Raw genomic sequence first — 25,809 nt, forward strand, 5'->3', positions numbered from 1 at the left:
ACCGGTCCTCAGCCTGTTAGGGACCGGGCCACACAGCAGGAGGCGGGCAAGCGGGAGAGGGAGCGAAGCTTCATCCGCTGCTCTTCATCGCTCACATTACCACCTGAACCATCCCCCCACCCCCGTGGAAAAACTGTCTTCCACGGAACCAGTCCCTGGTGCCAAAAAGGTTGGGGACCGCTGATATATAGTGTATATAGAGTCCTTAACTCAATTCCTGGTACACTGCGAGCACTCAGTATATGACGGCTCTTCCTCCTCATCATAATTACAACAGAATCTCTTTTAACAGACCTCTAGGAAGCTGACTCATTGGATGAAAATATGCCTTCAATTCCCTCTGTAAAATGGGTCTCTAGCCTGCTCTACATTCACAGCTAATTTACTAAGGTCATCTCTGGTCCACCGGCTCACTTGTTTCTTTTGGTTAAGCTGCACATCTACTGAGAGTCAGTTGTGTCGGCTCCCAAATCTCTTGATGCCCGTATACTTGTCATTTAATTAAATATCATGGAAGGTGATGAAAAGAATGGTGTGAAAAGGCAGAGAATGATTGTTTGATATGAAAACTAAGTTTAATGCTTTCAAAAAATGATCAAGAATTGTCAATTAAATGTGGGAGAGAGAAAAGATGGGGGACAATCATAAAAATCTAGAAGGATCAGTAGTTAAGATTGGTTCTCAGGGGTCTATACTCTCACTCAACCTCAAGGAAACCAATCTCAGACATGGTCTTTGTCATTTTGGGTGTGGTTTGTGCAAGAAAAATGTAAGTCCCAATCAGCAGTTCCCTACTCAGAGACTAAGCCTTGATTCTTCAACAGGCTCTTCATCAAAATCAGGCAATGCTGTTTAAAATAGGTGTATCAGGAACTATACTCAACATTTAGTAATAACCTATAAGGGGAAAGAAGCTGAAAAACAATATATACATATCTCGGAATCACTTTTCTGTACACCTGAAACTAACACAACATTGTAAATCAACTATACTTCAATTAAAAAAAATAAAATAGATGTATCATTGTTATGATTCCCTGCCTTAACTTTTCCAATTTATCATCAACTATTGGTCCCAACTGCATGGAGTGAGAGGGATTCTTCTGTATTTATTAAATGCTCACGTATAAACAATAACGTTAGCCAGGGGCATGTTGCCTCGGCTGCTGCCATATTTTATAGGTAAAAAAATAATCAGAGAGATGGCGTGACTGGTCCAAGGTCTCGGAACTAGTACTGCTGGGGGGGGGTGGGTCTTGAGCCAGGCAGGCTCTGATTCCACCATCTCAGCCCCCCAGGGATAACAGAGAGGCAAACGCAGCACAGACTCACACAGTCTGGCTTATATGGTTAAGTACATTTTGAGAAGGTCAGAGCATCATCTGCCCAAATGGATGGAAAGACGCTTGAGAGCAAGAACTTCTATTTCACCACACTCCCCAGCACCACCACCACAGCAAGCTGGCAAGAAATCCAAAAATCAATTTTGTTGGAGTTGATGAATTTTATTTCCTGATTTATAGTAGTAGAAGAAACTGGGGCTTCCTGATTTCTAAAAGAAAAAGGTTCATGTGGGATTTACAGCCCCCTCCATGGAGCACACAACAGCAGGGGAGACAGTCTATTGTGGCTGTCAGATCATGTCACTGAAAGCTCAGCCTCACCAATTGGCACTTGTCTTTCCTGTCGGTGCGGCAAGTTGAGCAGTGCCCTGCTCACCAGATGGTTATTTGTTCCACCAGCCACCTTTGCTGCATCCCTGATTCACTCCAGCCCAGGACAGTCTCCAGAATTCAGGCTGCAAGGCAGCTCCTGCCAACAACTTTGCCAAATGGCTCCTCTCAAAGTCATGGGCCGCCCAGACAGACTGGCTCCTCCACCTGCAGCAGCTTTTGGCAGAGACGCTTCCCTTTCTGGCTCCACCTCTTGGCTGCACCAGAGCCTTCTTGCCAGAAGGATGATCTGACCCATCAGTACATACAGCCAGACCTGGAGTTCTGGGGCCATTTAAAGCCTACATCTGTGTCCCCCAAGTTCACCCCTGACTACAATGTCAGAACACACAAAACAAACCTAGATGATCACAATACAGACACAGTGCATCACAGAAACTTAGAGCCAGGAAAATCTATAGAGAGCTTGCCTCCCCTCCCCCATCTTCAACCTCATTTTAGTAGATTAGGAAATCAAAGCCCAGAGAGTAAAAGTGACTAATTATGGTGGCAGGACTGGGAATAACACCCAGGTCTTCTCATGTGCATTCCAAACAACTGCTTACAATAAAGACTGCATTGCCTTCCAATTTCCCCTCTGTTCATTTTCAAATTCTTGATAAAAAGTAGACCCTGTGTATTGGTATTGATTCAAAGGAGAATGTCTTTAGAAAAAATGAAGAATCTTTTCTCTACATCAACATCATGACTTTTTTTTTTTTTTTTAAGCAGGCCTGTCTATATACTACACTGACAGACCTGGAAGTGACTTCTGTTCTGCCACCCACAGCTGGGTGACCTTGAACAAGTAATCTCATTCTGTTTCAACTTTTCACTTAAAGGGGTATAAGGACAGTATCAACGAGAAAGATAGTTTAAAGCCCAAAGTTGGTTCATGGCACATAGCAAGCCCTCCACAACTGCTAGTAATCAACATTATTCTGTATTAACACTCAAATCCACAGTGGTTTTAGAATACACAGTACTGTGCACATATACATAGGCATGCCAGGTATTTCTTACATTAGGAAGTTCAAGTTCATGAAGTTAAATGACTTATCCAAGGTTACTTAGAGAATAAATGAAGGACCAGAGATTCCTTCTTGCCATTTTGCTAAGAAATGAGAACCAGTATCTTGGCTTATTTAAAGGAGAATGTTTGAACAAAAACATATATATATATGCATAATCACTGCAGCATCGTATGTAATATAAAAAGCCAGAAACAATTTCCCATCCAGCCACAACGGAACTGCTAAATAAACTGCAGTACAGTCATACCATGGGGCACTATGCAGCCATTAAAAAGAACAAGGCAGACGTAGGTGTCCTGACACAAAAAGGTCTTTCAGATATGTCACTGAATGGGCGAGAAAACAAAGCGCAAATAAAACAAGCAGTATGCATTCAGTTATACAAACAAACAATCCCTCCCCTGATGTGTGTCTGTACATGTATATTTAAATGTATGGAAATGTATAGAAAGGTGTCTATAAGGAAGTCCACCAACTATTGACAATGGTAACTCTGGGCAAAGAAGTGGGATGGGTGTGGGGATGGAGAGTGATTCATGCTTTGCTTTATCTACTTCCATAATGCTTGATGCTTTTCAAATAAGAAGGCATTTATGCATTATTTGCCTTATAAATAGACATAAAGGCAGAGAGGAACATGAACGACAGCAGTACAGCAGCTGTAAACCAACAGACCTCCTAATCTGGGTGTCCCTGGCCCCAACTTGACCTCTGCAAAGTTACATGAGCAATGCTACTCTCAAGTTTCTTGTTCAGCTCTCGTCTTTGGTAACATGCTTCTTGGTGAGATTTTGTACTTAGGAATCCAGGTTTTGCCTTTCAGACCACCTGGGAGTGCTCAGCATCTTGCTGCAATATCTCCCATTAGAGCCATTTACAGCTTTTCCACATTCAGTACCCTTGTGCATCTGTTGAGGGTCACAGAGATGAGCCCCCTGCATTAAGTGGAGGAGATGGCCTGCCATTCTGTGACTACTTTGGGTTCATTACTTAATGGATTCAAGCAGGGAAATCAGCCATGCATGATGGAGGAGGCTGTCAGTCGCCCAGCGTCAAGCCCAGTACGCCTAGAATACATGGTCTCCTAGGTAAGGTACTCTTTGGCACACTCCTTCTGGTAGACCTCATCTTTCTCACGTTAAAATCCTGCCTGTAGAGGCCCCTCCAGACCCTTAGACTCCATGCATCTTCTTGCCCCTTCATTTCTTTTCATTTGCTGGAATCAATCAGGTCTCTTGCCTCTAAAGAACAGAACTGACAGTCTGACTTACCCCCCTCTACATGGCCATCCGTTTCCATTACCCACAATGATCCTTTCTCCAAAGAAACCATTAATACTAATTAGTTGTCCATGGATTTCACAAATACATATCCTATTATGACCACTTCCCACTATTCCCATACTGAACTTGGAGCATAAGAATCCAAGGATTCCTGGATTTACGACAAAACTCCTAGTGGTCTTGTAAAAAGACTCTGTGCTTCCAATGGGATAGTTATGTCAGAACTGGTTTGTCAGGTCAGAGCTGATTTTCAGCCTCACTCTAGCGTTCTATTGGAAAGGCAACAGAAGGAAATCTGGTGGTAAGAATGAAGTTTGGAGATGAAAGCAAATATCATTTTAATGGGAGATGGGTAGAGCACTACTGGAGAGTTGCTCTGGCCAAAATGAGTCCTCAGACACCACCCCTGATGCAAGAGGACATCAGCCACCATACAGCTGCCTCTGGCCCACTCCTTGTGCTCTGCTCCAGGCAACTATATGAGTTGCCATCAACTCTGGAGAATGGGTGCCTGGATGGCCCAGTGGGAACTTCATTGTGAGTGTCCCAGGCTGGGGGTGAGGGACATGGAGAAGGCTATAAAAACCCAGCTAATTTTCATATTTTGACTGTTCAATTCCGTAAATATTTTCCTTCTTTTCTTATTATAGATAGAGTAGAATAAATCTACAGGATTAAGTCAGCTAAGGATTCTGGCACCAACTGGGGGAATTCAGCTCCCTCCCTGTGGGAAAAAGAGGAAAGCCTAGACTTGTGCACTGTCTTACTGGGATGAGATGAACCGGGTGAACTGAGTAGCACTGAATCGGCACCATGGGGATGTATGCGGAGCGTTGAACACAACCTGAATTTTTTTCCCTCTAAAATCCAGGCAAGAAGCAGCAGGGGTGGGCAAAGAACTCTTGCCTAGAATCCAGGCAGTCATTGGTTCCAATCTGGGTCTGCCACTTACAAGTATGTGACCTTATACAAGTTTCTCTGCTTCTCCAAACCTTGCAATTTCTTATTCTGAAAACTGCATCTAATGCAACCGTTTCCTCAGAGTTGTTGAAGGAGATTAAATGAGTAAACACATGAGAAACACCTAGGAAAATGCCTGGGATACAGACAGTACTCAAGAAACCTTAGTTCTCCTCCCTCATCTAAGCGTCTAAATTGGGCCCTTAGTTTCTTCGTAAATGCAAATGCTAGAATCTAGGAATGTCAGTCTACAGCTGTGCTCTTTTCATTGAGCATACCAATATTTTGACAGGACTGGCCTAATGTTATTCACCCCAGGTTCACTGGTACGTTTCTGACCAGCCCTCATAAAGGGCTTGGGATCGCCCCTGGGGACCTGGATGCTAATAATGAATACTTGCTAGTGATTTTCAATGCACTCTGGTTATTATGTTTGGTGGTGGAACATTTCCTATCCCCGGAAAGGTCATTTATAATAGTATAAGGCTGCTTCTTCCCACCTTCCATTTCAGATTTTTCTGAGACTAGCAGAGAACTCAAACAGTCATCCATATGCATTGGAAATACTATTCTGATCTGGCATTTGCATAAAAAATACCAAAGCAACTTAAGGAACTACAGGGCAGCTCTCCATCATGACACTACCTCCTTTTATTTTTCTGATGCCTTTCCAGCACCTTCATATCAAAAGTCATTTTCATGTACCTTCCTAGTTTTACTCATCATAGCTTCCCTCTTTCTTGAGCATGTGTGGGATGGACGGGGGGAGGGGAGGAAGCAGGGAATTTCTCTTTATTTTATTCTCATGCCCCTAAGAAGCGGTAACGTTTCACAGATCACACAGCTCTCAAGTTTGGAGACCCTCTGAACTCAACTCACCCAAGACTGGCCTCTTCTTATTCTATCCCATTGCTCAAAAATGGCCATATAGCATTATTGGTATAATTTAAGTGTGTGGTTAATTATGCTTACACCAAGGTATTCTGTCCTGGTACAATTTCTTTATATGGCGCCAAGATAAGTTTCCTTGTAATTTTTCACTCATTGGCTCAAATTCTGCCCTGCAGTGCTCTTCTCCTAGGCATCTCACCTATTCCCATGCTTTTAAGTACCTTTAATATACCCGTGACACCCCAAATTATAATCTAGTCCAGATCTTTCTTCTGAGCTTCAGACCCAGATACCCAACTGCTTACTTGAGAGTCTCACCATGAGGCTAGATGACTCCAGTTTCAGTGGAAAGCCCCACTGTGCATCCATTCTCATGGCAAAATCCTGGGAGGTCATCCTTGACACCATCTCCATCTACTTCTCCATCTCCACCGAGTTTATCACACCAACTCAGCCCTATCCATTCTTCTCCTACAATGTATCTCGAATCTATCGAATTCTCTCCACCTCTATTGCTGCCACCATCCTAGGGGACAGCCGTGGCCTAACTATCCCCCTGCTTTCACCCCTATTCACTTCCTACCCAGCCCTCTGACCCCACCCTACACAGCAACCAGCCTGAGTTTTGAAAAAACAAACCTGATCATATTTCTCCCCAATCAAAATCCTTTGATGGCTTTCAACCCATCTTTGGATAAGGTCCAAACTCCTTAAGGCCAACAACGCTCAACATGATCTGGTCCCTAAATACCTCTCCAGTTTCTTTTTTGTAATATTTTATTACAAACATTTTCAAACAAATAGCAAAGTTGAAAAAAAATTTCAGTGAATATACATTGACCGACCACCTGGATTCTACCATTAACATTTTATACTTGCTTTATCATCTATCTATCCATTTATCCATCCTTCTCTCCTAGTATTAATTTTTCTTGGTTTTGGTCCATTCCAAAGTAAACTGTAGGCTCCAGTCTCATTTTTGTCACTCTTCTTGTTGTTCTCTACACTCAACCCTAGGCATCTTCTCATTCTTCGAATCTGTCAGACTATTTTATATCTCTGTGCTTTGGACCTATTGCCCCTTCTACCTGAAATGTTTTCAGCTCTTGTTAATTCCTGACTCATCCTTTGGTTTTCAGTTTCAACTGTCTGAGAGGCCGTCACTGAACCCCCAGTCTAAATTAGATTCGCCTTTCTGCCTTACACATAATCTCAACGCGTCTTGTGCTTTTCCTGAATATCACTTGTCACAATTGGTAGCTATGTATTTTTTTTGCAAAATCATTCGTTTAATGTCTACTTTCTCCACCAGCCCAAAAGCTCCATGAGAACAGACACAATGTCTGTACCGGAGCATGCAGGATCACCCCCACAGAAAGTTAGTTAATAGTTGTTGAAGGAATTAAAGGCAGAAGGAATCAATAGTTACATAATAATAATATCATATTAATATAATAACAATACATGGACTAAGTGAATTTGTTCTTCTTTTAATAGGTACAAGCAGTATGGGTTTTTTAAGGCCTCTAAGAGAAGATGGAACTTACTCACTGCCAGAATATAACCAGCAAGTACATTAAGGCAGATTGCCAAGTGGCAAGATCCATGGCTAGTGGCTGAGTCAAGAAAGAGACTGTGGTGGGTCTCAGGGACTTCTCTCCCATTTCCACTAGCCCTTCCCTCAAGATCATCCCAAATCAACAACGATCCAAGGAAAACCAGGGTGCTTGCAATGCAAATGCAGTTTAAGTAATACTAACAACGGCTATAATGTATTGAGGGCATTTATCGAGGACTGGCTTTGTATTAGGCACTGTGTTGAGTGCTTTTCCTGCATTAGATATTCTTTTTTCCTGTGGCATAGGTTCTAATGTTATTCCCATTTTAAAGCTAAGAAAACTGAGAACAGAATAGTTATTTTTAAACAATAAGTTCTCTGACTTCCTCTTCTAACCAGATTGCCATTCCTGTAAAGTCCACCTACGTAGAATATTTATTCTGACTGTGCCCCATATGAGGGTAGAAAGATTAATCTAGAAAACTCTCAGACTGCTCTAATGGAGAGGGGGTTTTAGTTGGTTCTAACAAGTCTAAAAATATAGAAAGCCAACCCTACCGATGCTTTTCCTCAGGTATGAAACCCAAACACACATTTTCAAATGATCCCTGCAAAGAATTTTTCCTCGGATGGGAACACCGTTTACACACAAAGATAAACCACTGTGATCTCCCCCATAACAGGAACTAATAGTTAAAGAAAAATGAAGCAGTGCAGAATTTCCTAGTAGAAGAGCATGTCAGCCAGTCTTGAGTTTGAAGACAAGCTTTTCCCCTGACTGTGTGACCTTGACAAATTAGTACCATCCCTGGGCCTCAGTTGCTCAGCTTCCTTATTTGAAAATGGAAATAACAAGATCCACTTAGCAGGGGATGGACATATTAAAATGCTACTTACAGAAACCTCAGTACAGGGCTTGGAAAAGAGAAGATACTCAAAGATGGTAACTTTAAGAAAGGGAGGAAAAGATAGGAAAAGGTAGGGGAGGGAGGTAACTTAATACTCAGAATAAAAGAAAAGTTATAAGAAATGTTTTTAATAAATGCACGTCATGCATTCTATTCCCATCAGAGAGAGAGAGGGAGGAGCTTGGGAAAAAGTGTCCTTTAGCATTTGCATTGCTCTTACCCGGATGAACTTGCCTGCAGATACCACTTACAATGCAAATTGAGCTTAGAGTCCTTCACACTAACTACACAGCAAAAACCTTCCAGCTTTAAATAGAATACTGCAGTGTGGAATGATCCGAGCAAAGGGAAGAAAAATTCAGAGATAAATGTGAAGGAGATTTTGCAGAAAAAAAAAAAAATCTGCCATATCTGGGCAATGGAGGAAAATGCAGAAATATCAAAGGAGGCAAAAAGAAAAGCAAAGTCTATAGAAGGACCCAGAAATTAATTCCCCAGAAGGTGGGTTTAAGTTAATAAAGGGAAGAGAGCTTTGTGACAAGCCCCCAGTGAAGACGATTTTAACAAAGAATATTTTGATCTAGTGGGGTTCCTTCAAGGTGTACTAGCACTTTGAAGGTATTCATCATCAGAAGAAGGACACTTTCCCCTCTGGCCAGGTCAATGTTCCCTAAAATGCAATTAGGGATTGCATGTAAAAAGGCAATTTACATTGTCTAAGTTCCATTTTTTTTTTTTTTTTTCTTCCCAGACCTTCACTAAGATCAGGTAAAGAAACCTGGAAGCATACTGTGAAATAAAGGTTTGTTTAAATTTTCAATGTGGTGGCAGTTGGGGGGTGGGGGGAGGGATCCAAGAGGCTGATTTGGAAAAATTTTAGAAAGTTCTTTGCTATAAACTCATGCCTCATTTCAGACTATATGAACCCAGATATTTTATTCAGAACCAGAGTTTACAAAAATGTCATCAAATAGGAACAAAGATTAGGTAGTATCTAGGGCCCTGAAAGCGATAAGGAATGCCATGTTTAACTCATTTCTTCATTCTACAGATGACAGTGCTACGCACATGGCCTCAATTTCCCCATCTTCCCAGCTCAGTAAGTTTCCTTTGCCTGCACGTGGAGGCATAATGCAACACAGAAGAAAACATGAAGGCAGCCCTCTATCTTTGTTGTCTCAAATAGAAAAAAAAAAGGTGTGCCCCCAAAGACAATAGACCGGAAAGCCAACTTCTCTTGTGGATGATATGCTCTGACCCAGAGCTGATCATATTCTACCTGGTGAGTCAGTGACAAAGCACTAAGAATGGGGAAGAACATCTTACCACCACGTTGTCACCAGGCAAGTAAAAAGAATCAGCAGGTATGGTGCTTGGTATGGGGCAGGGACAGGCTGCTGAACATCTTAAAAGCCACTTCTAAGCTCCTGAAGGCCAGAGCTCATAAAGCTCTGCTTGATCTGTCTAGCGCCATGGACGCATTAGGTGTGATGCTCTCCAATAATGATGATGAACGAAGCATGTATTTTCAATAGTGCTGGGCATTCTTTCTATCTACAACTTCCAGGGATGTTTATAGAAGATGCCACCTTTACCCCCAAATTGTGTGTCTTTTTATCTCTCAGAACTTGAATTCTTACTACCACCACGCCCATCACATTTCTCTAATAGTCTTGATTTGATTAAATATTATAGATATTTTAGCACCCAAGAATAAGAAGAAGAATCTTAAATTAACATGCCTTGCTACATTTTCCTAAAGCACTTTCACACATATTTTCTCATGTGGATATCACAATGTGACAATGCAACACTTTATAGGAGTGGTTAAGGATGAAAGCTGACAGGTAGAAAATGAAAGCAAAAATGCAAAAGTTTTGGTATTTGAAAAAAAAAAAAAAAAAGCCTCCTCTCTCTATTCCCACACAAAAGGCAAATGAGATTCCACCTGCTGACTTTCCTTTCCTGCCTGCACCTCACTCAGGCTAATGTCAGAACAAGCTGGGGGGTGGCGAGGGGAGGGGGAGAGAGGGAGAGAGAGAGAGACACGACAATTTCACCTCTTGGCAAAGCTCAGCTTACTGAACCCTCTTGCTTTCTGCTGGCTGTTGATTCAGCAAAAACTACTGCTGCAGAATTCATAATGGTGATTTTTAAAGGCCCCACTGATCGCATTGCTCGCCCCACGTGTCACACTCATTCGCTCGCCGCCCCAGCACTGTTTCTCCAGCCACCTTTTTATATCTTGCTAATGCACTTCCAAGGGGAGCGGGGTTCGCCCTTTTTCAACGGGCTCTTTGGGCTTTTGATTGTCTAAGCAGGTAACCCGGCCGGAGAGATGAACGGGCAGGAAATGAAACCATGCCCACCCTTGCAGCCACTGAGAGACACATCATTCCGCTCAGGGAGGGGCGGACCCACGGTCCTCTCAGGCCCCCTTCCTTCTTATCTCTCCCCTCACCCCGACCCCTGCATACATATTCGGGGAGGGGGTCATCTGCCTTTTGGGGGGTCATTTTTCCAGCTGGGAGCCCCACCCTGAAAAACCTCATCCCCGAGGGCCATTTTAACTCCCGTGGGCGCCGGGTCCACCTGCTGCTGAACGCCCGGCTCGCCTCGCGGAGCCCGGATGGATGTGGGGCGCACCCGCAGCTGCCCCTGCGAGCCGAGCCCCCGCCCCAGCCCCGGGGCCCGGAGGAGTCTCCGCCGCTACTCGCCCGGCTGCCCGCGGAGCTCAGCGATCCGCAACTTGCGCCCTTCCCCAGCGGCGGAATGCGGCGGGGCTGGCGTTACCTTCGGTCGCATAGCTGTGGTCGCGCAGGAAACTGTTGTTGATTTTGCGGGTATCAATGTCCTCCTCCATTGACAGCAGGCTTACTTGCGTGGGAACCAGAAGCCGGCAGACAAGTATCCATGATCCCTCCCCGCAGCCAGTCTCACAGGAGAGGGGGGCAGGGGAGCCAGTGGGACTGCACCATGGTCCGAGCCTGAGGAGGAGACGGGGAGGCGGAGAGAGAAAAAAAATAAAAACCCGGCAATGGAGCTGTCACCTCCTCCGCCCGGGATCTCCGAGGCTGCGGCGGCTCCTCCCGCGGTGCGCTCACTCCAGCTCCAGTGCCCGGCGCGGATGCTGCGCCTGCCTCCGCTGCCTCCGGGTGCCAAGATGCGCCGTGCCCCGAGGGGTCTGGGCCCGCCCGCCGCCCCGGAGGCGCTCACAAGCGGGGCTGGGGAGATGCCCAACAGGTTCCCCTCGTTGGCAGCCGCTCCGAAATGCACAAGAGATCCCTCCTCCCCCTGGGAGAGCGGGCAGCCGCGACAAAATGGTGCCTTTCTGGACCCGAGCTGCAGTGGCGAGATGGCAGGGGCAGGATTCAGGCGGGCCCGGCCCGGATGAGGGTGCTGGTCCCACGGGAGGGCGGCTCGAGCTGGCGGGGGCTCGGCAGCCGGCGGGGAGCCGGGCAGGGCGCTGCAGCCGGCGCCAGCGCACTCACCCTCACACCCACACGCGCGCACTCGCAGCTGCCGCTGCTGCTGCTGCAGGAGGAGGCTGGAGGCGGCTGGTGCATTAAAGGCGAGGCTCCTCCCAACCGCGTCAGCAGCCCCAGGACTCTTCCCCAGCAGCGGTGGTGGCCGAGGCCGAGGCTGCGGCTGCTCTCTGCTGCAGTGGGGCGCACGCAGCCGCGAACCCGCACCTGGGCAGCGAGCAGCTAGCTTGCAGGTTGACGTGAAAAGCGTAGACGCGCTCTTCCAACCTCCCTCCCCCTAGCGCCACGCAGCTCAGGGCGGCGTTTACTCCAGCACCCAGAGTCCCTAGCTCGCTGCCTTTCTCCGGACACCTGTGCTTCAGGACCGCAAAGAGAAGTAGGTTCCCTTGGGTAGGCAGCAAGTCTACATCCCGGTTCCTGTTGCTCACCCTTCCATAATGCATGTGGTCTCTGGATGAAGTTCAAGGGCGAGGCCTGGGGATCGAAGCCTCACACAGAGAGGAGAGAAGGTTCATAGCCTAGCTTAAGCCCTCTCTGCGCTAGGAATAGATCGGGGAGCTGGGGCCAGAACTTTTCTGCGGATCACACCTGACTTCTCCCTTTCAAACAGAGTCTAAAACCTCTTCTACCTGTAGGCGTCTGCGTCTACACTGGCAGAGGGAGGAAGAGGGCTGAGGTATGAATCTTGTCAACATAGTCAGTCTGAAAAAGTCCACGTTCCCTAGCTCTTTGCACTTAGTTTTGGACAAACAGCTCCAGGCCCCCCTGCGGGTTTTGCTTGTGAAGACACAGCACTGCAGGAACCGCTGACATTTGCTCTCCACGTGAAAGGTACAGTGGAGCCCTGCGCCAGCAGAGCGCCACTGCTTCCCTGAGGGAATTTCAAAGATCCAGTGAATACCAAAAAGAGGCCTATCTTCCTACTTCAACTAGGAGGAAAATACAGAATGCCACCGCAACCCCCATTTTTCCCGAATCGCAAATCGCAAATTCCATATTTGAAAGAAAATGAGATCGCTATTGTTATGAAACAACTACAATCATTTCTGAAGCAACCCAAATCACTAGAAAGCCAGTTCGGAAAAGAAATGCCCCCGATTTCCCCTTGCAGAAGGCATTCGTTTCAGTGGGTGTCACTGCAGGGAGAGACCTCGGGAGAGACATCCGCGAATGTTTTGCTCAGTTAAGCTCCACCAGTTTAGCTGGATGAGCCCAGAGGGACCTGTGAGTTAATTATATACATACAATGCTTCGGCTAACACAATTTAGAAAGTATTTGAAGTCAAAAAAAAAAAAAAAAATGGGAAAACAAGTCCTTAACTGAGGTTGGGAATTGCCATTAGATTTCCATGAAGAACAGATGCTTCTGGCAGGTGGAAACTGGCATTGTCCTCATCTCCAGAAAGCAACCGCATATCTCTGGGAGAAGAGAGGAGGAATATTCTTTGATATAATTTGGGGCGGGGAAGTTCATCTTACAGTAGATTCCATTTTATTCTCATCTGTTGGTTAAGTCTTTCCTACTTGTTTGACGATTTGTGCCAAATTCACATATGGAATTCCAGGAACAGATGAAGACTGGTGCAAATTGATTTAATCCACTTCAGCTCCAGTTGCCATGGCTGGTTCTTCACATGGTGAGCTATATCCATCACCAAGGCTCCAGAGGTCAGCTCACCTGTAGTTACATAGTCCAGCTTCTCTTGCAGGTAGGCATAAGGGGGGGGGCGTGGAGGGGAAAGGGGAGAAAAGCTAAGTTCATTTTAAAGTGGCGAGAAGACATCTTGCTTTGAGTTGAAATGACCTTATGTTAACACTGGAGACCTTGGAGTAGTATTTGGGATATTCTCACCCATATCTTTCTAGAACGTGGGCTAGATTGGAACACAGTTGCAAGATGAATCAGGAAGGCCCAGTCTCATTAGCCAGGCTGTGCTTGAGGAATTTTCCACTGTAAGCAATGGGAGAAGTGTCCCCTCCAGAGATCAAGCCTCTGCGTTTACTAAATTTTCCCTTTCCTGTTTCCTACTAAATTCTTCCTGCATTTATTTTATTCAACAGTATAGGCAATATTTTCCTAAGACACAAGTTGTGAGAAGGCAAATTAGATGGCTCGCCATTAAGTAGATTAAGTAGATTCCAAGGTTTCTATTTTGTGAACCACTCTTTTCTGCTATGGGCAGTGGGGAACCATCCCCTCCAACCAAAACCAAGAAAAATACAGCTGTTGGTTTTGTTCCTTAACACAATGATGTGCAGTAAAGGAGGTCAGGGAGTGAAGGAAGCCCTGTGCAATCCTGTCGTCGTAAGAGGACTACACAGACCATTTCTAAGAAGACGCTCTGACCTTCTTTCTGTTCCTCCAATGTGCCAAGTTCTTTCCAAAAGCTTTTGGCATTTGCACATGCCATTCATTCCCTATGCCCCTTCCTCGTGTTCCTGGCATTCTTCAGCATCACAGCTGAACTGTCCCTACTTCACTAAGGCATTCCCTGGCCTCCGCATAGTCCCTGCCCCTGGTATTTTGTCTTAACATCCTTTTTTTCCTTCTTCATGGAACATTTGCCTTTTGTAATATTTGTTTACTTATAATTGTCAACCATTCCACTATATCTCTGCTATTAAGAGTCTGGCACTTAGTAGATGCTCAATTGTATTTACTGAATGGAGATAAATATTTCGTAGATGAATGAGTAAATTACTGAATTTGTTCAGTGATATTTAGGTTTTAAAGCTCTACCTTTAAATTCTTGCCCCCTCAAACCCAACAACAAAGTGTGTTGTAAGCCAGTAAGTTTCTAGCTTGTAACTCCTATTCCTATTGAAATAACTGTCCTACCCATTCCTGCATGCATATGCACCAAAAATATTTACTGAGCACTTAATATATGACAAGAATTATTGTAGGTGCTGGGATACAGTTAAAACAAAACAGAGTCCCTTTCTTCACAGAACTGAAATTCTATCATCTGATTTTAGTAATATGAGCTTTCTTGGAGATACAACAAATACATTATAAATTAACAGACCATTAATGTTAAGTGTCAAGACTCTGATATCAAGCAAAGCTGATTTTCTGTCACTTATTATTATGTCCTTGAGCAAGTTACAAGATCTCCCAAGCCATGTTTTTTTTTTTTAAATCTATAAATTAGGGAGAAAAAAAAGTTAATTGAGTTATTATGAGGATTAAATGAGATAATACTTGGAAAGAATAGACTGCAATCACTTGCTGAGTATTTGCTATCACCACCACCAGTACTATGGAACAAATATTTATGTACCTACCATGTCAGCCACTGGGATAGGACTAAAGATTCAGCAACATCAGTGCTGAAGATGTACAGTCGTCTCTGCCATCATGGAACTTAGTATCTAATTTACAATTTATGGAAAGGGGGCCACAGGCTACAAAAGGGGCAGCAGAGGATGCTGTGAAAGGCTGGCCTAATTCAGGCTTGTGCTTTACACAGAAAAGGGCAATTACAAATACACAGCCTTCTTAAGTTACACAATCTAGCGTGACAGAACGGGAACACATTCTTTTTTTCATCACCTTTATTATGTTCCCCCGATGCTCTCACATACCCCTAGCCCAGTTAAGTCAGCCCTGCCTACATTGGAAACTACTTGCAGGTCATGCTGTCCAATTAGCACATTAAATATCTACAATTTTATGAAAACCTTTGACCTAAGCCAGTCTAGAGATTCTTAATATAGGCTTTAGGTGTCAGACAGTCCTGATTTTTTGTCCCAGCTCAGGCATTTATGAATTTCATGACCTTTGGCAAGTAATTTAACATCTCTAGCCTCTGTATTTGCAACATTGGAAGAAAATAATAGGAACTACTTCACGGAGTTGTTGAGTGGCTTCAGAGACATTGTAAAGAAAGTGCTTAATACAGGCTTGGCCCATAGCCAGACCTCACTAAAATGTCGCTTTGGCCTCCTGGTAGTGGCTCATGAGGTCTCCACTGGCAGAGAACTGGAGAGATGCACTACAAGTCAGTCATGTGAACACAAGTGACCTAGAAACCTGAGTTTACCACCTAGCAATCTGTCTTAACAAGCACTAGGCACTGGATATAAGAGATTTTACCATCTTGCAGAAAGCCCTTTATAAGCCACAAAGTCCTGTGCAAGTGGAAGGAATTAGGATTATCCTTTCTTGATTTTCACATTATGTTAGTGCAGACCTAATCACGTTTGTCTATCATGGAATCCTATGGAATCCCTCTCTAGGATCATTCAGCCCCAAATGCACAACTGTCTCTCTGAGGTGGTTTGCATTGACTGCCCAGAGGATGACCTCTTGAGTTTCTAGCAAGGTTTGCAATTCTTTATTGTGCGTGTTACAACGTGTAATAAATACCACATGAGTGAGCCTTTAACATGGCATTTAACCTAGGAGAAGAAAACAAAACATCTTGCCTTCAAAATGTTGTATTAGTTCTAGATTCTGGATACTTAGTGGATTTCACTGAGTACAACATTCCCTCAATTATCCAAGTCCAGCAATTTATGAAAAGAAACAGTGGTATGCTAGAGCTGGTACGTGCTGGCTGTTGAGAGCTGATTCTGTCGATTACACACATCTTTTTTCCAGCTCTACTTTGAGTGACATCATGTTGGTAGCTTAAAATCTGAAATCTGCCATGGTGGGTTATTTATATCATAGAAGTAAAAAAAAAACCTATATAAATCAGGGCTTTGGCTTTTCTGGGGGGGTGGGGCTGGGGGGTGGGAGAGCTGATTGTTAAACATTTACCGCTCCAACAGTAGAAATACATTAATTGCTGATATAGCTTTCTACTTATATGTGTTACCTGTGCAAAGTTCCTTTCAATTCCTCGATACCAAGTCTCCCAAGCTGTGTCAAATTCCAGAACATTCCACCATCTGATCAAACTTTGGCCATAATTTAAATAACTCTTAAAAATCCTACCTTTACCATAAAACATTCCCACAGCCTTCAGAGGAAACCTGATACATTTGTTTGATCCCCTTCAGGCTGGTTATGAAATTGCCACAGTGGATCTGTGAGTGATGGCCACTGCAAGGCTCCTAGATCCGATGAAAATTATTGAGCCACTGATATAATATTAATAGCTAATGCTTATCGAGCATCTATTATGTACTAGGCACTATGCAAAAGGTTTCACTAGCATTATCTCATTTAATTCTAACAACAGCCCCTATGAGGTAAATTATCTCTATTTTACTAAGGCTAGTAGAGAGAAATAATATATCCAAAGTCAAACAAATAGGAGCCTGGCTCTGTGCGTGTGTGTGTGTATGCGCGCGTGTGCATGTGTGTCTGTTGGGTGGGTCAAGGTCACAACAGAAACTTAGAGGTCTTTTTCCAAACCACCCCCCACTAGAGTCTGATCTGTACTTCTTAGAAATGAATAGCCTCTCAGTTGAAAATCACTCCTATTGTGTTGGTGAGGAGGTGGCGAAATTGGAACCCTCACACTGCTTGTGGGATTGTATAATGGTGCAACCACAAATAGTTTGGCAGTTCCTCAAAATGTTAAACAGAGTTGCCATATGACCCAACAATTCCACTTCTAGGTATACACCCAAGAGAACTGAAAATGCATATTCACACAAAAACTTGTAGATGAATATTCTAAGCAGCATTATTCATAATATCCCCAAAGCGGAAACAACCCAAATATTTATCAACTGATAAATGGATGAATAAAATGTGATATATCTATATAAAGGATTATTACTCAGCTATAAATAGTAATGAAGTACTGATACATGTTACAACATGGATGGACCTTGAAAACATTGTACTAAGCAAAAGAAGCCAGTCACAAAAGACCATGTATTATATGACTCCGTTTATGTGAAATGTTCAGAATGGGCAAATCCATAGAGACAAAGTAGATTAGTTGCCAGGGGCTGAGGTGGGGGAATAAGAGTGACTACTTATGGGTTTGGGATTTCCTTTTGGAATAATGAAAATATTCTAAAATTACTTAAGGGCAATAGCCGCACAACTCTGAATATACTAAAACCCACTGAATTGAATACTTTAGAAAGATGTTTCAAAAGGTACAGACTTCCAGTTATAAGATAAACAAGTACTAGAGATGTAAAGTACAATATGATAAACATAATTAACACTGTTGCATGTTATATATGAAAGTTGTTAAAAAGAGTTAATCATAAGAGTTCTCATTACAAGGAAAATTTTTTTCCTGTTTTTTTTAAAATTTTGTATCTATATGAGATGATGGATGCTCACTAAACTTATTGTGATAATCATTTCATGATGTACATCAAGTCATGCTGGATACCTGAAACTTATACAATGCTGTATGTCACTTGTATGTCAATGAAACTGGAAGAGGAAAAAAAAGAGTGTTTCAATAAAGCTGTTATTAAAGATTAAAAAATCTCTGCTGTCATAAACCATCATTACCTCTAGGAGTATGACGTATCCCTCAGGTTAATATTAGTGCAGAAAAACTTAAATGCATGTAATGACAAGTACAGATATTCATGTCATGTTGTTTAAAAAAGTCAAAAAAACAATGTATACTGACTGGTCCCCTTTTTTGGTCAAAAAAATGTGTGTATGTCAAAAGGAATATATGAAAATACTTAACAGTGGTTTTCCTTGTGGTTCATATTCTTGTCAAAGAAAATTTAGATCTTTTTTTTTTTTTTTTTGGCTGCACAGCCCAGCATGTGGGATCTTAGTTCCCCAGCCAGGGACTGAACCCATGCCCCCTGCAGTGGAAGCAGGGGAGTCTTAACCACTGGACCACCAGGGAAGTCCCCATGTATCATTTTTGTAGTAAGAAAATGTTTTAAAGGTTTTTTTGAATGTTATGAAATACTTTTTAGATGAAACTTTGTATTGAAAAGGTCAAAAATCATTTTGTGCACACCTGAAAATTGAGAGACACTGATGTAAATGTGTATGCTATCAAATGCACAGAACAGCTCTACCCAAAAGTAATACAATGCAAGACACATTTTTGTTTGTAAATTTTTCAAGTTGCCACATTAACAACTGAAAAGAAACAGATAAAATTAATTTTAATGATGTTTAAATTTTTTGAAACCAAAATGAAAATATTTTCTTTAATCCAATATGTCAAAAATTGATTTCAACATATATAGAATATAGAATGATTAACGATATATGTACACTTTTGTTTTTAATGCCAAGTTTTTGAAATCTGGTGTGCATTTTGCACTTGACAGCGCCTCTCAGAAAAGGCACATTTTTAGGGCTCAATAACTGCACATGCCTAGTGGCTAAAGCACAAGTATAGAGGAACTATTCCAAAAGTGTTATTCCACTCACAAAATGAGTTTTATCGTATTCTTCCAAAGGAAAATTTTCATCTATCAAGGACTTGAATTAGACAGTAATACTAAAACCAAACCAAGCAACTTTAATCTGATGAACCTCACAACTATTTAAAGTAATACAAACTGAATATGAAAAAATATATAGACATACCCACATGTGTACATATATATGTAATGGTAAATTTGAACCCAATCTGCATTTCCCCCTAAAACTAGTAAGCTGAATTAATAAAATGATAAAAGATCAAGACTCTAAAAGTGCTAAGATGATACTACATAACAATACATACCAGATAGCAAGAAAGGTGTAATTCAGTCACTGTATAGTTACCGCCCTAATAAGCCAACGGTTTAGTTCAACACCTATGGCTTCAGTGCCAGCCAGTAGAAGAAGCCAAATAACCAGATGCCACTACTAAAAAAGGAATTTTCACAGCTGGGTATCTGGACTCTTATTACAGCCACTAAAGGTGGAGAAATTTAAAGGTACAGTTATAGGAATCCGGCTGAAAACTATTACAGTCTTTTAGATTGTATCAGAGAGTAGAAATGTGTGGTCACATGATCAGTGGCGTGATTTCTGAAGACTTATTGAATTAGATGTACCACTGCCTTTAACACTTGCATGCAAAACAGTTTTGTGTGTATAGTTGAGCGCTCCCTCCTTCCTAAACACACTTTCTTCACTGATTCCCAGGTACCACCCTCTCTTGATTCTCCTATTACCTCAATGCACACTCCTTCTCAAGCTCATCTGCTGTTCCTCCTCACTGCTTGCCTTGACCTCTACAAGCACCCTAGAGTTCAAAGGTCTCAGATTTCTCTATCCACAGTCCCGTCCAAGGTGACCTCGTCCAATCTCAAGGCTTGCCACTCACTTCATGATAAAACCATATGACCCAGCAATCCCACTACTGGGCATATACCCTGAGAAAACCATAATTCAAAAAGAGTCATGTACCACAATGTTCATTGCAGCTCTATTTACAATAGCCAGGACATGGAAGCAACCTAAGTGTCCTTCGACAGACAAATGGATAAAGAAGATGTGGCACACATATACAATGGAATATTACTCAGCCGTAAAAAGAAACGAAATTGAGTTATTTGTAGTGAGGTGGATGGACCTAGGGACTGTCATACAGAGTGAAGTAAGTCAGAAAGAGGAAAACAAATACCATATGCTAACACATATATATGGAATGTAAAAAAAAAAACAACAATGGTTCTGAAGAACCCAGGGGCAAGACAGGAATAAAGACGCAGACATAGAGAATGGACTTGAGGACACGGGGAGGGGGAAGGGTAAGCTGGGATGAAGTGAGAGAGTGTCATGGACATATACACACTACCAAATGTAAAATAGATAGCTAGTGGGAAGCAGCCACATAGCACAGGGAGATCAGCTCGGTGCTTTGTGACCACCTAGAGGGGTGGGATAGGGAGGGTGGGAGGGAGACGCAAGAGGGAGGGGATATGGGGATATATGTATATGTATAGCTGATTCACTTTGTTATAAAGCAGAAACTAACACACCATTGTAAAGCAGTTATACTCCAATAAAGATGTTAAATTAAAAAAAAAAACCTCCTAAATGAATACTGAGCACAAACCTCTCCACTGACCCCCAGGCTAATGACACCAACAGCTGATCTGGTATTTCCCTGCTATTCACCAGGCAGCTCAATCTCTCATGGCGCCCCCGCCAGACCTGCTCCACCTCCTGTTCCTCGACTCCTCTCTCACTCCCTACATCCTTCCAGCCCATCAGCAAATCTTGCCAGCTCTAACTTCAAAATGCATCCAGAATCCAACCACCCCTCACCACTTCCACGGCTACTACCACGCTCCAACTACCAACGCATCTCATCATGATAGTTTCAATAGACTCTAAGGAGTATACGATCCCTCCTTTGCCCCCCTACAGAACAGTTTCTGTGCAGCAGGCAGAATGGGCTTTTTAAATGCAAATCACGTCATGTCACTTTTTTGCTCCAAGCCCTTTATTGGCTTCCTACACATTCAGAGTAAAACTCTTTTAAAATGCTGGCAAGGTTTGGCCCTTGCTATAGCTCTACTTTTTTTTTTTTTTCACTTCTCACCTACAGCATCACCAACTCTTGTCTCAACCTCCTTCCCTCCACCCCATACATAGACACAGTGGCATCCTTATTGTCTGCCAAACACACCAGGAAGAAAACTCCCACCCCGGAACCTCTGCATCTGCTGTTCCCACTGGCCTGCCGCCTTCCTTCAGTCAGCAGCGTAGCTCAGAGCTTCACCTCATTCAGCTGTCGCTCCATAATCAACATTTCTGAGATGTCTTTCTTGACCACCTTATATAGGGTAAAATAGCACCCCTCCCTACCAGCAACCCCAGCCCCTGTGTTGCTACCTGACAGTATATTTTTTGGCTTTAATGATTACACGAGGACATAATATTCAGGGAGACAGGGGTGTTTTTGTTCTCTGCACTATATCTGGCCCTAGTAGAGTGCCTGGCACATACCGGTTACTACTTTTTTTTAAGAGGGTAAATAGAAAGGTATTAGACAATTAAGTTGACTTAACTCCCCAGTACTTTAAGGGCAATATCAAGGGGAGAAATTACTACTCTCTTTTAAAAGTCACGGGGATATGGAGAAAAGGGAACCCTCATGTATTGTTGGTGGGAATGTAAATTGCTGCAACCACTATGGAAAACAGTGTGGAGATTCATCAAAACAATTAAAAATAGGACTACCATATGATCCAGCAATTTCACTCCTGGATATTTACCCAAGGAAAACTAAAACACTAATTAGAAAAGATATATGCACCTCTGTGTTCATTGCAGCATTATTTACAATAGCCAAGATATGGAAACCACCCCAAGTGCCCCTCAACAGATGAATAGATAAAGATATGGCGTATATGTGTGTGTGTGTGTGTGTGTGTGTGTGTATAAAATGGAATATTAGCCATAAAAACAATGAAATCTTGCCATCTGCAACAACATGGATAGACCCAGAGGATATTATGTTTAGTGAAATAAGTCAGACAAAGAAAGACAAATACTGTATGATTTCACTCCTACGTGGAATCTAAAAAAACAAAACAAATAAACAAACAAAACAGAAACAGAGTTATAGATACAGAGAACAAACAGGTAGTTACCAGAGGAGAGGGGGCTAGGGGGAGGAAAGGAATAGGTGAGGGAGATTAAAGAGGTACAAACTTCAGCTGCAAAATAAAAGTCGTGGATATGAAATGTACAGTGTGGAGAATATAGTCAATAACTAAGTAATATCTTTGTATAATGACAAATCATAACTAGACTTATGGTGGTGATCATTTTGAAACATATAGAAAAAAATCACTGTGCTGTGTAACAGGAAGTAACATAGTGTTGTAGGTCAATTATACTTCAAAAACAAGAAACCAAGCACACTGGGCTTGCTTGGTGGCACAGTGCTTAAGAATCCACCTGCCAGTGCAGGGGACACGGGTCGAGCCCTGGTCCGGGAAGATCCCACATGCCATGGAGCAACTAGACCCGTGTGCCACAACTACTGAGCCTGCGCGCCACAACTACTGAGCCCGCGTGCCTAGAGCCTGTGCTCCGTAACAAGAGAAGCCACTGCAATGAGAAGCCCGCGCACAGCAATGAAGAGTAGCCCCCGCTCGCTGCAACTAGAGAAAGCCCGCGTGCAGCAACGAAGACCCAATGCAGCCAAAATAAAATAAAAATAAAAAAGAAATTAAAAAAAAAAAGAAACCAAACATACAAACTTATGGAAAAATATCAGATTTGTGGTTACCAGAGGCAAGAGGTAGGGGGAGAGGGAATCGGATGAAGGTAGTCAAAAAGTATAAATTCCCATTTATAACATAAGTAAGTACTAGAGATGTAATGTACAACCTGATCAATATAATTAACCCTGCTGTACATTATATATAAAAGTTGTTAAGAGTAAATCCTTAGAGTTCCCATCATACGCAAAACATTTTTTTTCTATTTCTTTAATTTTGTATATGTATGAGATGGCATATGTGCACTAAACTTATTAGGAAAATCATTCCATGATGTATGTAAGTCAAATCATTGTGCTGTACACCTTAAACTTACAGAGTGCTGTACACCTTAAACTTATACAGTGCTGTATGTCAATCATATCTCAATGAAACTGGAAGGAAAAAAAAAAGTCCCAGGGGCCAACCCTGGGTAAGACTGAAATAAGCAAGCTCCTTGATCCTCTTCATCTTCCTCATCTCCATTTTTCTGCTCTGAGGTGGGCCAGGGCAGAGCTGCAGAAGGGCCTGCATCATCCCCCGCTGACCCAAGGCTGCAGAGGTCTGGGAAGACAGCCTTTATGCTCACTGAGAATCAGCATTAATCATCTTCTTCCTACACCACCACATTCTGCCTCTTTCTCCTTCTTTGGAAGGAAATTTCTAAGTATTGGCACCTTTGGAAGCCAGAGGACATATCACATAGTGAACTTAGCTCAGCACGTGGGAAAACATTTTCATAAATACAAAGTGCTGCACAAACAAGGATAACACCCTGGCCATCACTATACTAGAGGAAGAAATTCTAGAAGCTGAATTCAAGAGCTCGATGGACCTTGAACTTATAAGCAAGTCTGAGTATATTTTAAAACTCCATAAATATTTATGGAATAAATACAGAGTGAAAATAATTACATTAAACATCCCTCAAATAGAGACCTCTGTAATTTCCATCTGGCATCTGCAGCACTACAAGAATGAACGAAGTATGATAACAAAAGTTTATGCATTTACATCTGAAAAGTAGCATAAGGCCTTGGAGCAGTGACTTTAACGTGTTGGGGGTCACAGATCCTTTTGAGAATTTAATAAAGGTTTTGAATTCTCTCCCCAGAAGAAAACATAGTGTAGAGCACTTCTTGCTCCCAAATGCTGACTCATCACATCTGTTTCATGGACAGAAAAAGAAGGGGGAAAAAAAAAGGACCTAGGACCAAAGAGAGGCCCCAAGTTGAATGCAAGTTTAAAATTACACTGTCACTACCTCCCATCTATATTTTTATAGGGAAACTAATAATAGCTAACACATACATAGCTCTTAATAGTACTGAGGTAAGGCCAGATGTGAGACTTCTATATAAGATGGGTCCCTAAAGTATAAGAGGAGAATGGTTGAAGGCAGGACTTTTGAGAACCAGACAGCTTGAGTTCAAATCTTGGCTCCGATGTTTCCTAGCAGTATGATGTTGAGCAACTTACTTAATCCCCCTGTGCTTCAATTTCATTTGCAAAATACCAATAATAGTATCTCCTTCAAGGGGTTGTTGTAAACATTAAATGAGTTGATATATATAAAATATTATAAAACAGTCCATGGCACATAATACACACCTAAACAATGTTAGCTGTTGTTATGAGGCACTGCAGACTGCCATTATTATGTGCTCTGATGTCCACACGGACGCCAGGTTTATTCACTTTTCCAATTCTCATTCTTGAATTGTTTTGGCAGATGTGCTTCTTGCCCCCATACCTCCTTTTTTTTTTTTTTTTTTTTTAAGCTAACCCAAAGACATGGTTCCATTACAAGTAACTGTGAAACTGTTCATGTCAGTGGGCTCATGATGGAGGCATAGATTCATTCAACATCAATCATGCATTACCTGCCTGCTGTGTGCTTAGCACTAGCCTTTTTAGGTACTGCGAAGCAACTCACACCTCAGTTGCAAAGATAAATGCTAAAACTTATGTGTCCATAAGAGACTAATCAAGTGTAGATTAACCACAATGTAAGAATTTAGAGGTATTCAGCTGAGCGAGAACAGCTTCAAAATGTAAAATGAACAAATGACACACTTGATCGAGGGGTAGCTACATAATTTGTGGGGCTCAATCCAAAATGAAAACATGGGGCCCTTTGTTCTTAGTATTGGGAAATTTAAGACTGACAGCAGAGTTTTAATGCAAGCACAGGCATAGGAGTAACATATACTGGACATGTCACTGCACCATGGAGCTGGCCCTGCCTTAAAGGCTGGGAGGACTCATGGACGCTTCCTAGACTATTGGCCATGTCATGCATATATCTATCTCTGTGTCCTTTCTTCTACTTTTTCCTCCTAGCTAAAAAGATTTTGCTTATTTGTTCAACCTAGGAAAATCCTAAGTATCCTTCAAATTCCAGCTCAAGTCTTAGCTTAGAGGGAAAATGAGAGAATGAAAAGAGCCCTGGACTTGAAGTTAGAAGAGCTAAGGCCAAGTCTGCCTTTCCCCGACTCTGGAACTCTGGGCAAGTCTCTTAACTTTTCTGGTACTTGGTTGGGGAAACTGATTTTAAAAGTCTCTAATAGGATGATAGGAGGATCAAAAGGCATCACAAATAGATAAGACCCTTGAAATAACGATTTATCACATCGATAAAGAATTTCATAGTTTTTGATAAAGCCTTTCCTTAGTGTCTACAAGCTACAAGCAGCATTTGCATTGAGTGTCCAATATATTATCAAAACACACACACACACACACACACACACGAGCACGCTCACGCTACTGCACATATGTATCCCATCCGCCACTGCCCCCTCTTTGACATATATGAATTTAAGGTTTTATTCTTTCATTTCAACTCTTAAGGCCATCAAGCTTTCAG

General features: G+C 42.5%; 1 protein-coding gene across 9 annotated transcripts in view; it reads right to left on the reverse strand.

Annotated features, from left to right (window-relative positions):
- Positions 1-25,809, reverse strand: part of PPP2R2B (protein phosphatase 2 regulatory subunit Bbeta) — a 686,949-nt gene that overhangs the window by 287,223 nt on the left and 373,917 nt on the right. For 3 of the 9 annotated variants that reach the window (XM_082382725.1, XM_082382723.1, XM_082382724.1), the window contains one exon: positions 11,140-11,333. The exons of 3 other annotated variants lie outside the window; for them this stretch is intronic. In XM_082382725.1, coding sequence (XP_082238851.1) covers positions 11,140-11,333 — 194 coding nt within the window. 3 more of the 9 variants (XM_082382728.1, XM_082382730.1, XM_082382731.1) reach the window with 3 other exon arrangements.

This window comes from Balaenoptera borealis, assembly GCF_965194805.1.
Source record: "Balaenoptera borealis genome assembly, chromosome: 2".
In the NCBI taxonomy this organism is placed as follows: domain Eukaryota; kingdom Metazoa; phylum Chordata; class Mammalia; order Artiodactyla; family Balaenopteridae; genus Balaenoptera; species Balaenoptera borealis.